Source organism: Rhododendron vialii, chromosome 3a (genome assembly GCF_030253575.1).
Source record: "Rhododendron vialii isolate Sample 1 chromosome 3a, ASM3025357v1".
NCBI lineage: Eukaryota > Viridiplantae > Streptophyta > Magnoliopsida > Ericales > Ericaceae > Rhododendron > Rhododendron vialii.
Genome location: NC_080559.1, coordinates 15,087,125 through 15,100,300, shown reverse-complemented (window position 1 = coordinate 15,100,300; position 13,176 = coordinate 15,087,125). Strand labels below are relative to the sequence as shown.

Below are 13,176 nucleotides of genomic sequence, written 5' to 3'. Positions count from 1 at the left end.
CTAACACTGCATTATTTGCTGGTTGTCGCAGAGGACAATGCCAGGGACTTCATATCTAGTGGAGGGGTGAAAGCGCTCACAAGAATATCAGTTGAGTCCAGTAGAGAAGATATCCGCAACTTAGCGAAGATGACTCTAAAACTGAGTCCAACATTTAAAGCAGAGATGAATACAGAATCCAGTAAATTGTACAGAACTGAGCTATAGCATTCCTTTTTGTCCAAGTTATTTAACTTCTGTGCAAACACAATACGTATTTCTGAAGCAGAAGCAGAGTAAAATTGCGGATGGCACAAGTAGGTTCCATGATGCCTTACGTTGTTGTCTTAGTCACACAATTGAGTCAAGTATTGACGATATGGAGGAGATACAAGATCACATTAACTACTGCTTATTTCCATAAGAATTCATATGATTTGTATCTAGAGTTTGCATGTCTATCTACATAAAATGTTGAAAGCCCTGAGAGGCCGATGTACAGGTTCGTGACCATGAATACTTGGGTTCTACAGGCGCTATGATTTCATTTGATTTATGAGACTAAAATGATATCAAAGAACTTTATCATACATGTAGCCCAACAATCTTAATCTTGGATTAGGGTAATCTTTTTTTTTTTTTTTTTTGCATAGTCTCTTATGAGGGTAATCGAGATAAGGATTAGGGATGAAGAAATCTAAGGTGAATTAACACAACTAGAAAAGTGGAGAGGATCAGGGATGCATATTCTTGAATCTAGAGAGATATAGGATCCTTATCGAATGAAAAGTTGAGGAATGTCACTTGTTACACAACCCTACACGCACACACACAAAAAAAAAAGAAAAAAGGAAAGAAAAAAGACCACCACCACCACCCTAAGAGGAAGGGCAAGTGGTACCAGTTAGGGCAGTTCCTTTTTTCTCTCACAAAGAGAGAGAGAGAGAGAGAGAGAGTGTGTGTGTGTGTGTGTGTGTGTTTGTGTGTGTGTGTTTGGACGAAATTAAGACTCATTTAAACAACTCCATAATTGAAGAAATTCTGGTTGCTAGCGGATATGGCTAGATGGTTCCCCAACACCTATAGCTGCTGAACCTAGTAAGATAACAATTACAACGCAACAAATATTTACTTGGCCATGCGCTTAGTAAACTTCCCATTTTCCAGAAGAACTGGTGACCTACATCCGCAGAAGAAAATCTGTACGAGTTAAACAGGGTATTGATTATATTACAAAGTAGTACGATGGAAGTAATGCCAATGACCTCTCAATATAGTTTTATATCCATTATCACAAACAGTACGTCAACACAAAGCACTTGCCGCTTTGGCATTTACAACACCCAATAACATTAGTATTGCATTCCAAGCTGCTTTACACCTTTGGAATTACAGGATAAAATAATATGTTTCACATTATTGACACATTTTACAAGTAAAGAATCGCCATAAGAAATTTACAATATGCACTCTTGATCTGTTCCTACAACCACCAAAACGTAAGGTTTCGTAGATCCCAAAGAATGGACAAAAATTTACCAGAACCTGGTGACTAGCAAAATAGTTGCAACTTACAATGGGATGGCTTCTGAGACAAGTCCCAGAACTTGTCATTGAGAGAGCTAATGGGATAAAATTTGTGTCACCCGATCTTGTGCGTCCGCAGGGATGTCTCTTCCTGGGACCTGGGCCTTTAAAAGACTACTATACCTGAAAAAGATAGACTTCATTAGATACTAAGCACATGCGAAAGGTGTGGTCACAAACGCATGGAAACAAAGATATTGTTGCAAAAGGAGAGAAGAGTTGGGACTTGGGAGTGAAGAAAGGCAAGTGAAAGCAAGGACAGAATGTGGTTGACAATAGGACAGACTTCAAAATTTGCCCATTTCCACTTTACATGGAAGTGGTCATTGCAAAACGACCCACTTGCACCAGTGACCTCAGAAAATGGTCTGCTTTCAGCCTGAATTTTATGAATGTAATTCTAATATTCAAAATTGGTATGCACCATGTTTTAGCTCTTTGAAAAATCTTGTAAACAGTATAAAATGGTGGTCTTGACCGATAAAAACAAGGGAAATATGACCGTCTTACAAAAATGGTATGCCTTCTGATCTTACTAACGGTAGGTATTATCACATTCCAACAGATCATATAGATACAACTGTTCCTCAACTAGATGGTTGTAACAACTCACTCTGCAGCTGTGAACAAGTGTTCATGCTCTATAATGAATGCAAGCAAGGCCTGCAAACAGGATTTTAGCAATGAATCTTTAGGGCAACAAAGTTCAAGAAAGAAAACAATTTTTTTTTTTTTTTAGTTTAGGTCAGATGACTTACTTCAAATGGCATGTTTAACAGTTCATAGTAAGTCCGTACACGATCCAACCTCAATTGTACAGCTTCACCGTCAATAGATGAGATAGCAGCCAGTGCCTAACAAGATAAATAACAGACAGAAACTATTATTGAGTTTAGGTGAACAGCCAAATCTTTAATGTAATAACATAGCTCCTACTTCCTACTACACACCAAAGGGAGCGCCTCTCATCAATAACTGCAGACAATTAGGCTAAATTTATCCACAAACACAAATAAAATGCATTTAACTACGCTTCATCCAGGGAGCATGATGAAGTCATTCCACTTTAACAAGCATGCTGAGAGAAGAAATTCCTTTATACAACCACTTTAATGGCAGATAGAATGACAAAAGGCTACCTCAAGATAATGATGCACTCTCAAATTTGTATACGCCTTCATTCATGCCATATCAATACAGTTGGCAGATTCCAATGACTGAAACTCAAAACATCTTTTCAGAGTTGTAAGCTTAATTTTAACTCCCTCAGGTAACAAAAGGAAGAGGGACTGAATTGGATTTGACCATACAACAACTGACCATTAGGTTCTGGTTGACTTGATTTAATAAGTATCAATGGATTTGACCTCGCTCCCAAACATTCTAACCTAACCAGGTAGAGGACCCATAAGAAGGGAGAAAATAAAGAATAGACAACAGAGTACTCCGGCAAAAGTCTACTCTTATATGCCTCTACATTTACAAACGTTATATTCAGTTTTCTAAAAAAAGGAATTAATCAGCGATTAATTGCTGGCGGGGGGCCTATCCAACTAGATCCGACTAATTGTTATGCACCGATTAATTGCCGATTACTAATTGCTATGCACCCAATAATCATTGATTACAAGGCCTCAAAGCTTGAAGGTGGCCAACCGCCCGACTAGTGCCAAGCGACTTTTAGAACATTGTTTATATTTGTTATTTCTTTAATATAATTGGGACGAAGGAGTATCCTTTTGTAATCTTGGCTTGGCTTGATACATATACATGTGGAGGTGAAGGGACTGATTAAAATTCATCTCTTCTTCCCACTGTTTTAAACCCTAGAATCCCATTTTTCAGTTTGACTTGGTATCGAAGCGCCAGAACCCAACCCTAGCACATGTTGAAGAGTTCTGAAAATCAAAGTGAGGTGACTTTGATGTGCAATGGCACAAGCAAGCATCCGTACCAACATTGATGGTCGGCAATCACATGAATGGATTATGGATTCACCTTCGCCTCCTGATATTTATGGTGATATTGACGATTTTACCAAAGCTATTTATAATGACTTTTCTGTTCAAACTATTTTCAGAATTTTAGGCCTTAGTTCACTCTTCTTTTCCACGTTGTCCTTCAAGCTGGGCATGTTTTGAACTCTATGCTCTAGCTTGAGGGGGGGTGTGATTTTACAGTCAAAAAGGCTATCCTTGTAACCTTGTCTTGGTTTAATGTAAATACAGGACGGATTAAGTTCCTAAACCTATTTCCCAATGCCTCGTTCATTTATCTCTTCTTCCTGCTACGGAAAACCCTATAATCCCATATTACATTTTGGCTATACACAAACAGACAAAAATGGATGTGACGGGTGCAGAGCAAAAAAAAAGGATATGACGGGGGATACAGAGCTAAAAGTTCACAGAAGCAATTTTCTAAACAAAATAGTTACTGTTTGAAATCTCCAACCACAGTTCAACCCAATAAAGCCCCTTGATAGTAAAAAAAAAAACACATTTGAAGATATGAATAGTCATGAGTGAGATCCTTCTACTGTTAACAAATAATTATAGAACAATGGTACTTGGTCATGCATCTGGTGCATAAATAGCCCAAGGCATTGCAGCGTTAAGATTTTGAAATTAATCTCCCCGCATGTCGGAGAGAGAGAGAGAGAGAGAGAGATGGCCTCGGTAACCATAACTCATTAATAACTATAAGTTTAACCTTCCTCCCTTGTTGATTTAGAAACAACAATAAGATTAAAAAACTCTAGAATTCAACTCCTAGTCCTGCAGGAAAATTAGCAAGTGAAGTATCTATACTACAAAACTAGGCACAAACTAAATGACTCGACTTTTTTTCTGTAGGTACAATTGTTTTTGCTACACAAAAACTTGGTGGAAATTTATTTGCTTTTCTAACTAATTGCCCATTTATGAAATCAAGAATAACACATGGCATCATGAAAGAGTGCGTTCTTAAGAAGAAAAAAGAAAATGCTTTCTGAAACTTATCAGAGCTACGACTGTCAAAAGAAATTAACCTGTTCCAAGGCAATTGAATTCCGACATATTTGCTGAACTCCAAAAAGGTTGATGGATTTCATATCAGCCAAAGCCTAACAAAGACAGTTCCCATTTTATCAGTAATGGTGAAGAGGAAAAGGAGGTTTGCTAACAAACATCACTTTAACTATGACCAGTGGCGGATCTAGAAATCTAATACGGATGGGTCACCTCTCGAGCATAAAGTTGATAAAAATTCTCACAATCTAACATGACAGGAACAAGCATTCAGAAAAAAAATATAACGAGAACAGAAAATGTTCAAGCATTCTTTATAGAGAACAAAACTTTGAATTTTTTTTGTGAAAGAGCAAGAAATCCATTAATAATAATATGAAAATTCCAACTGTGCTGTCGCCATTACATAATAAAGACACGCTAGCGAAGGACGAAGACTAAACATACAGTAAACTTCTTAAAAAATGAGTGGATTAGTGTTTTGTATTTTAATATTTTTATTTGATGGGTATGTCAAATTGTCTCTAATGACATTTTGGTAGTGCTTCAGCCTAAGCATTTGCTCGGTGGGGTTCGACTCTCGTTGGTCACACGCTTTGAATAATTTTTTAATTTCAATTTCAACGTTTCAGCATCAAAATGAAAGAAAAAACAATTAAGACCAATGCGGGGTTTCGAACTCGCGACCACGGGTGTAGTAGGGCTAGCCTTTACCACTGGAACAAGATGCCCAAACTGATATATTCTCAGTAATTGAATATATATTACTTAACTTCTTCGGTTCACAAAAAAAATTCCCGATAATATCAGGTGGGTCACGTGACCCGCCTGTGCCTTAATTGAATCTGCCCCTGACTATGAACTCAAATCTAATAAAGCAAAAAATGATAACAAAGCATTCATCTTCAAACCAAAACTGCAGATAGAGTGCACATGCCAACCTTGATGGATACATTTGCTGCAACACTACATATTCCACCAAATATATAATTCCGCTTTATCCCCGCAACGAAAGGGGCCATCTGCTCATCCCTGCGTGTTATCTGAGAGTATAGAAACAGAAAGGGTATGAAGGATATGCCACCATTAACAATCCAATATTGCAGCAGTGTGAAATTTGACAAAAGATTCAGTAGGAAAAATCAAAAGAGAAACCATTTCTCTTCTAGCTGAATCATCTGCAATTACTACATTCCAAGTTAAAATATCTCTCCTTTGCATCACAATAGGATGGCATGGAGAAATGTGCAAAAGCATAAAAGAATGCAGGTAAAACTTCAGTCACACTTCTCCGTCGAATAAGAAGTTTTCATTTAAGATGATCTTTAATGTTATACTAAGCGGTGATCTTTAGCAGAACATAATGAGGAATAGGCCCTTAGTTCCTTCATTCTCTTCAGTTGCTAAAATAAGTAACAAAAGGAAAAAAGTCAATATCTTGAGCCTTTCATCCTTTAGATGAGAAGAGAAGTGGTGGTCCACTACAAATAAGTTGATCTAAATATGTTTTTTAATTCTCAGACTTCGGAAACCACAAGCGCAACCACCATCAGAGCACTGGTTATACGTGCGTGCAAAAGTCAATTTTTATACAAATATCTTTTCTAAATTTCCTCAACCACAAAATGGGAACATAGGATTCTCAACTCAAATGCAGCCATTGATCGCTAATGAACATTGCGTACATATATTTCTGCAAGGCCAACTACATAATGTACACGCTTTTTGTGATGTATGCATATTTGTCCTTGAAAAAAAAAAATAGTACCCACCTGTGCAGTTAATGAAATAATAAAATCATCCGGTTCCTCAGCATCTTGGTCCTCTAAGTATTCTCTGTTTGTCATTTCCTGTTAAATTTCATTGCAATGTAAGTCCATATATCACCAGTGACAACTAACTCTAGCAATTTACCTTCACTGAGGGAAAAAAAATCATGTGTACCAATACAGATGTCACAAACCTGCAAGTTAAAAATTGTCTCCAACTGCATCTCTACACGCAAAACCTTAAGGCAATCTATTGCCAGCTTTCTATATTCTTCTGCGAATGATACCAGATCTTTTGGAGGTGCACTACTCATTCGAGCATGATGCGGATTTTTCTGATTGTTATTTTCTTCTACTTGGTTAGCTGCTCTTGTACATGCTTTTCCCAGCCTGTTCATTGCATGAAAAATATCCCTCATGTAAGCCATTGCAACTACTTACCAGCAATTTTTTCTTTTTCTTTTTTGTAAAGCTACAAGTTTCTGATAATGAGTGCCTTCAATTGGACATAATTTGAAGCATAACGTTCTTTATCAACAGGAAAGAGATAGATAATATCATTCCAGAGGAAAGAACCATCACAGTAAATATTGGTATCACAATAGAAGAGAATATTATGATTATTATCCAAGGCTATAGCATAGGTTTACTCCTCATTTTTATAATTATCATGACGGAAAAGATTCTAATGCATATATTTAACTAAGACCGACCAGGATAGAAATATCACTGATGCAGTTCACACATAGAAGAGTACTGCAATCACTAAATGCAGTTAAACTGCATCAATCAAAAACTGCTTCGTGTAGATCCATTGTGAAGCATGGAATTGATTTTAGGTAGGTTTACAAATACTAATTCAGTTGTTCAGGCTCATTTGATCAGGAAATCAAGCCGGGCTTCAAAATTCAAATACAAGGAACATCAGGTGGGCTCTCTTTGAGCATTAAAGGGAATTTTGAAATTTTCAATGAGTTCGCTGTAGTTCACATTTTAAAAAAATGCATGCAATGATGCAATGTGGGAAAGAAAACTTGTCTTGTCATGTCGAGTATTTATTTGTTTACTTTTGCTATACACCATACGACTTTCTCCAGAATAAGTTAGTCTAGTACAATCTTCAACACTAGAATAGCCCCTACAGCCTTCGGAACTGAATTTTTGATAGCATTTGCAACTGATCCTACAAAAAAAAAAAAATACATATGTTGATACCTAAGAAGCACGGACACTTGAAAGAATGTGGCACTTCTGTGTCGCTACTCCCCGAAAACGTGTCCAGTACTCTTTTTTGCATGTCCATAATTATGAAAAAGGAGTTTTAAGTCATACACTTGTCCATGCTCACCGTATAGTGTCCACACTTATTTGGCATCTATGACTAAGAATAAATGCAATTGGTACTTTTTGGACAGTTGCTAACATGTGATTATCAAAAAAAACTTTGGATTGGACGTATCATAATCGTGTTAACAGTTGGAAACTCGGAATAACAATAATTGTCAGAACTGATAATACTTAAATTCCCTTAAAATTTGTAGAGAGCTTTTAAGGATTTCTTGAGTCTCATATTGGTCTAGATTCTTCAGAACTTATGGCAGTACATGTGTGTGTATACACACACACACACACACACGATATATCTTATGGCAGTACATGTATACACACACACACACACATGATATATATATATATATATATATATATATATATATATATATATTATATATATTTATATGCGGTTCCGGAGACAACTAATTAGACACCTAAAAAAACACCTCATAGTTCCCGATCAAATTTTAATGATCCGAGCCGCTCAATGTGATTAGATTGTGATTTTAAGGATACCCGCGAGAAATCAGAAAAAAAAGAGCCCAAGAAGGGCTTGATCTGAGCAGTTTTTGATGAACGGTTCAATTAAAAACGGCTCAAAACAAGCACTTCCCGGTCATATTTTTTGCTAATTTCTCACGGGCACCATTAAAATCACATTCTGCACAAATTAAATAGTTCGGATCATAAAAATTTGATTGGGAACTATGAGATTGAGATTTTGGGTGTTTTTTTAGGTGTTTAATTGGTTGTCCGCGGAACCCCTCCGATATATATATATATATATATATACACACACACACACACACACACATGGGGCGGTTCCGGGGACCCTTAAAAAAACCCTCCAAATCTTAATCTCATAGATCCCGATCAAATTTTGATGACCCGAGCCGCTCAATGTGTTCAGAACGTGATTTTAAGGGTGCCCGCGAGAAACTGGCAAAAAAACTAACCGGGAAGGGCTTGATTTGAGCAGTTTTTTATTGAACCGTTCAATAAAGGTCAATAAAATACTGTTCGGATGAAGCCCTTCCCGGTCATTTTTTTTGCTGATTTCTCTCCGGCACCCTTAAAATCACGTTTTGATTACATTAAGCGGCTCGGATCATCAAAATTCGATCTGGAACTTGGGGTGGGGGGTTTAAGGGGTTTTTTTACGGGTGTGTGTATATATATATATACACACACAAAATTTCTAATAAGGGCGCCCTTACCGTATTACGGTAAGGACGTCCCTTTCCCGACCAATTTGCGATGATCCGAGCCGCTCAATGTGTTCAGAACGTGATTTTAAGGGTACTCGCGAGAAATTAGCAAAAAAAAAGACCGAAAAAGGCTTGATCCGAGCAGTTTTTGTTAGTATTTTATCGAACGGTTCAAATAAAAACTGTTCAAATCAAGCCCTTTCCGATCATTTTTTTTGCTGATTTCTCGCGAATACCGTTAAAATCACGTTCTGAACACATTGAGCGGCTCAGATCATCAAAATTTGGTCGGGAAAGAGAAGAAAAGGGGAAGCCCTTACCGTAATACGGTAAGGGCGCCCTTATTAGAAGCTTACCGGAGACCCTCTAAAAAAACCCCCCCAAGTTCCCGATCGAATTTTGATGATTCGAGCCGCTCAATGTAATCAGAACGTGATTTTAAAGGTACCCTATGAGAAATCAGCAAAAAAAATGACCGGGAAATGTTTCATCCGAACAGTTTTTTATTGAACTTTATTAAACGGTTCAATAAAAAATTGCTCAAATCAAGCCCTTCCCGGTTATTTTTTTTGCCAATTTCTCGCGGGCACCCTTAAAATCACGTTCAGAACACATTGAGCGGCTCGGATCATCAAAATTTGATTGGAAATTATGAGTTTAAGATTTGGAGGGTTTTTTTAGAGGTTTTTTTTAAGAGTCTCCGAAACAGCCCCGTATATATATATAAATTGAACGGGTGGATTTTTTACCGGAACCCTTAAAAACATGTTCTAAATAAATTGAATGGCTCCGATCATTTGAGTGTGGGTCCCTCGCAAATCTTGTGTCAAATTGTTGTGAACGGAACAGGCCCTAAATATATACATACGTATATATATAGGTTTTATATATATGTGTATAATATTTGGATGCTTAGAGTGGAACGTATCCCTAATGCGTCAGTATCCTACATTTTACAAAAATAATGTATCCGTATGTCCGTGCCGTGATATGTTTGTATTTGTGCTTCTTAGGTTGATACAAATAGGAAGTATGAGCTAACAAAAGTTCAGGCCGTATGGGATGCATTTGTGAACGCAAATCTAGGATCTCCGCGCTTCTCACAGTTACATTGATGTGACCAACATCAGAAAACTTGCCTTTCAATTGAGTCGGCAACATACTCCAATGAATCACTCAAGGAAGCTAACAATATGAGCTTGTTATCATCACGAATTAAATTCTCCTGCAAATGAGAGGCAGTTTAGACAACAATACGGTTCATATCTTTGCAGAGATTTTCAATCACCAAACATCATCTCATCATTGCACTTGACATCCTAGAACGTACACAGAAAATCCAATCCGAACATCCTCCTGTGTAAAGGAAATAAAATACCAACACAAAACAACACTAGAACGTACGCAGAAAATCCAATCCGAACATCCTCCTGTGTAAAGGAAATAAAATACCAACACAAAACAACACTAAGTTACCAAACATATGCAAACCTGCTTGATTGGCCGCAAATTCATTAACAAGTCACTCATTTCCAATTCAACCTCAACACCTTCAGCATCAGAAGCATTGTTTTCCACGTTAGGTGGGCCAAGAGAATTTGGTAAACATGCGCTGGCTGGATCAAGTCCCATTAGATTCTCAATATCATGCCTCCCAATGAGCATATAACTTTGTTTCTCAAGAACCGCCTGTATTATGCCCAATAGAAACAGGAGAGAGTTCAAATTAAAACATACAATGAATGACAGAAGATTGCAGAAGACAGATTATAATCTCAGATTACTATAACCATTTATTCCATCCACTAAAAAGAAGCATCCCACATTGTTTTGAATCTTTGATTAACAAAATACAAAAATCCTTAAGTATCCTAAATCTTAGAAGGCCATCAAAACGTAATTGCAGATATAAATGACAAAGTACCAGTAAAAAATGACAGGCCATGAAAACATGCGTAGATCCTTTATTCCTTCCGCGTACCAAAAAATATGTTAGACATACTACAACTCTATAAGGGTAAACTCCAGATGAAGCCCCACAGTGCAGTGTTTTAAATGGCTCACGTCGCACCGAGGGGCAATGGTCCCCTAGAGCCATGGCGCGAGGCGCAATTTATTATAACATGTAGAATTCTAACATAGGCACAACTTTCAACACAACCAAACACTTATAAAACTTTCATATGTCATAAAACATAACATTTCAATGGTTAAACGGAACCACCAAACACTAAACAAAACATATCATCCATAAAAAGCTAACATATTGATGTTTAGCTTTAGAGACATAACAAAATGATTAACAGCAATCAAATCTAGAGTCATGCATAGGCTGCTTCGAAGAGAAGAGAAAAGCAGATCGAAGGAGGTTGGCTGCTGCTGCATGTGTCTTTCGATGAGAGAAATCGATTTGTAGGGTAACGTTTAGTTCCTCTTTAATCTTTACATGGAAGGAAATTATCCAGTGCATTTAGCCCACCTTTTATGCATCATATATCAATGGCTGAAATGGATTCTATTTCTGGCCTAATCTAAAGAAAGATGGCTGAAAAAATACACGAGGCGCACACCACAAGGCCTTGCACCTTTCCTTGAGGCACGCGCCACATGCACCATACATGCTTCGGTGATCTGCGCTTCGCCACGACTCCCGTGGCACTGAAGGTACGCCTCGCCTCGCCACGTCGCCGTGGCATGCGAAGCGCGTGCTATTTAAAATACTGCCACGCTATTTAACTGTTACATATATAATGCATTCCTCCAAATCTCAAATGCAGAGGAATGCAAAAATGCTAGACCACTGGCTTTCTAAGTGTGGTGCTTTATTGATGGAAGTCATCAGGTTCCTTTGATTAAGTTAGTCACTGTTACATCCTTCGTATAATTGCATGGATTTCTGTCTCAGTTAAGATATGTAGAAAGCGATTTTTCACATCCCTTAGGGGTCAAGCCTACGTAACAAGAAGTAAAAGATCTCCTTGAGAGATGAATACCAGAAATAAATCTTATACACTTTTCATATGTTACAAGCTGACCCACTAATACAAAAGTTTGAAGTGGTTAAAGCTTTGAAAAGGATGAAACCGAATAAGGCCTTAGAACCAGATGGTATCCCTATTGAAGTGTGGAAAAGTTTAGGTGACTTGGAGGTGACTTGGTTGACGAATTTGTTCAACAAGATTATTATGACTAGGAAGATGCCCGACGAATGGAGAAGGAGCACCTCAATACCTATCTATAAGAATAAAAGGGATATTCAAAGTTGCAACAACTATAGAGATATTAAATTGATGAGTCATACGATGAAGGTGTGGGAAAGAGTTATTGAGCATCGCTTGAGGATGTTGACTACGGTGTCAGAGAAACAGTTTGAGTTCATGCCTGGAAGATCAACCATGGAAGCTATCAACCTATTAAGGAGATTAATAGAAAAACACAGAGCAAAGAAGAAGGATCTCCATGTGGTTTTCATAGACTTAGAAAAGACTTATGATAGGATACCTAGAGACATCATATGGTGGGTTCTGGAGAGAAAGGAAGTGACTAAAGGGTATATCGAGGTGATTAGAGACATGTATAAAGGTGCCGTCACTGCCATTAGATCACCTGTGGGGGAAACGAGTGAATTCCAATCACCGTAGGATTGCATCAAGGCTGAGCCTTGAGCCTGTACCTTTTTGCCTTAGTTATGGATGAATTGACTCGACAATTTCAGGAGGACATCCCATGGTGTATGATGTTTGCAGATGACATTGTCCTCATAGATGAAACCACTAGAGGTGTTAATACGAAACTAAAAATTAGGAGGAAAGCAATAGAGTCAAAGGGTTTTCGGATAAGTAGGAGTAAAATTGAGTATATGGTGTGCAAAGTTAGTGATACCAGTAGTGCGCCGCATAAAGAAAGCGCGATGATCCAAGACCAGGTGATACCAAAGAGTGATCATTTTAGGTATTTAGGCTCAATTATTAGTAGAGATGGAAAGATTGCCGATGATGTGACTCATAGGATCCAAGTGGGGTGGCTCAAGTGGAGGAGCGCTACTGATGTACTATGTCACAAGAGGTCACCCACAAAATTGAAGGAAAAATTCTATAAAACCGCCATAAGACCAGCAATGCTTTACAGGACAGAATGTTGGCCTATTAAGAAACAACAGGTGAGCAAGATGAGTATAGCGGAAATAAGAATGTTGAGGTGGATGTGTGGTAAGACTAGACGAGACAGGATTATAAATGAAACGGTTCGTGAGAGAGTAGGTGTAGCACCTATAGAGGAGAAGTTGAGAGA

At 37.8% G+C, this 13,176-nt stretch overlaps 2 protein-coding genes across 10 annotated transcripts in view; one reads left to right on the top strand and one right to left on the bottom strand.

Annotated features, from left to right (window-relative positions):
- LOC131318673 (kinesin-like protein KIN-UC) overlaps nucleotides 1-1,689 on the top strand; it is a 36,950-nt gene extending 35,261 nt beyond the window's left edge. For all 9 annotated transcript variants that reach the window (XM_058348601.1, XM_058348600.1, XM_058348597.1 and 6 more), the window contains one exon: nucleotides 32-1,689. In XM_058348601.1, the coding sequence (XP_058204584.1) occupies nucleotides 32-207 (176 nt within the window). In that variant the 3' untranslated portion in view covers nucleotides 208-1,689. The remainder of the gene's footprint in view (nucleotides 1-31) is intronic.
- LOC131318675 (exocyst complex component SEC8) overlaps nucleotides 1,232-13,176 on the bottom strand; it is a 34,169-nt gene continuing 22,224 nt past the window's right edge. Inside the window, exons 19-27 of the mRNA XM_058348603.1 lie at nucleotides 10,378-10,575; nucleotides 10,026-10,111; nucleotides 6,541-6,736; nucleotides 6,350-6,427; nucleotides 5,519-5,620; nucleotides 4,598-4,672; nucleotides 2,325-2,420; nucleotides 2,180-2,229; nucleotides 1,232-1,689 (exon numbers count right to left, since the gene is read on the bottom strand). Coding sequence (XP_058204586.1) covers nucleotides 1,602-1,689; nucleotides 2,180-2,229; nucleotides 2,325-2,420; nucleotides 4,598-4,672; nucleotides 5,519-5,620; nucleotides 6,350-6,427; nucleotides 6,541-6,736; nucleotides 10,026-10,111; nucleotides 10,378-10,575 — 969 coding nt within the window. The 3' untranslated portion in view covers nucleotides 1,232-1,601. The remainder of the gene's footprint in view (nucleotides 1,690-2,179; nucleotides 2,230-2,324; nucleotides 2,421-4,597; nucleotides 4,673-5,518; nucleotides 5,621-6,349; nucleotides 6,428-6,540; nucleotides 6,737-10,025; nucleotides 10,112-10,377; nucleotides 10,576-13,176) is intronic.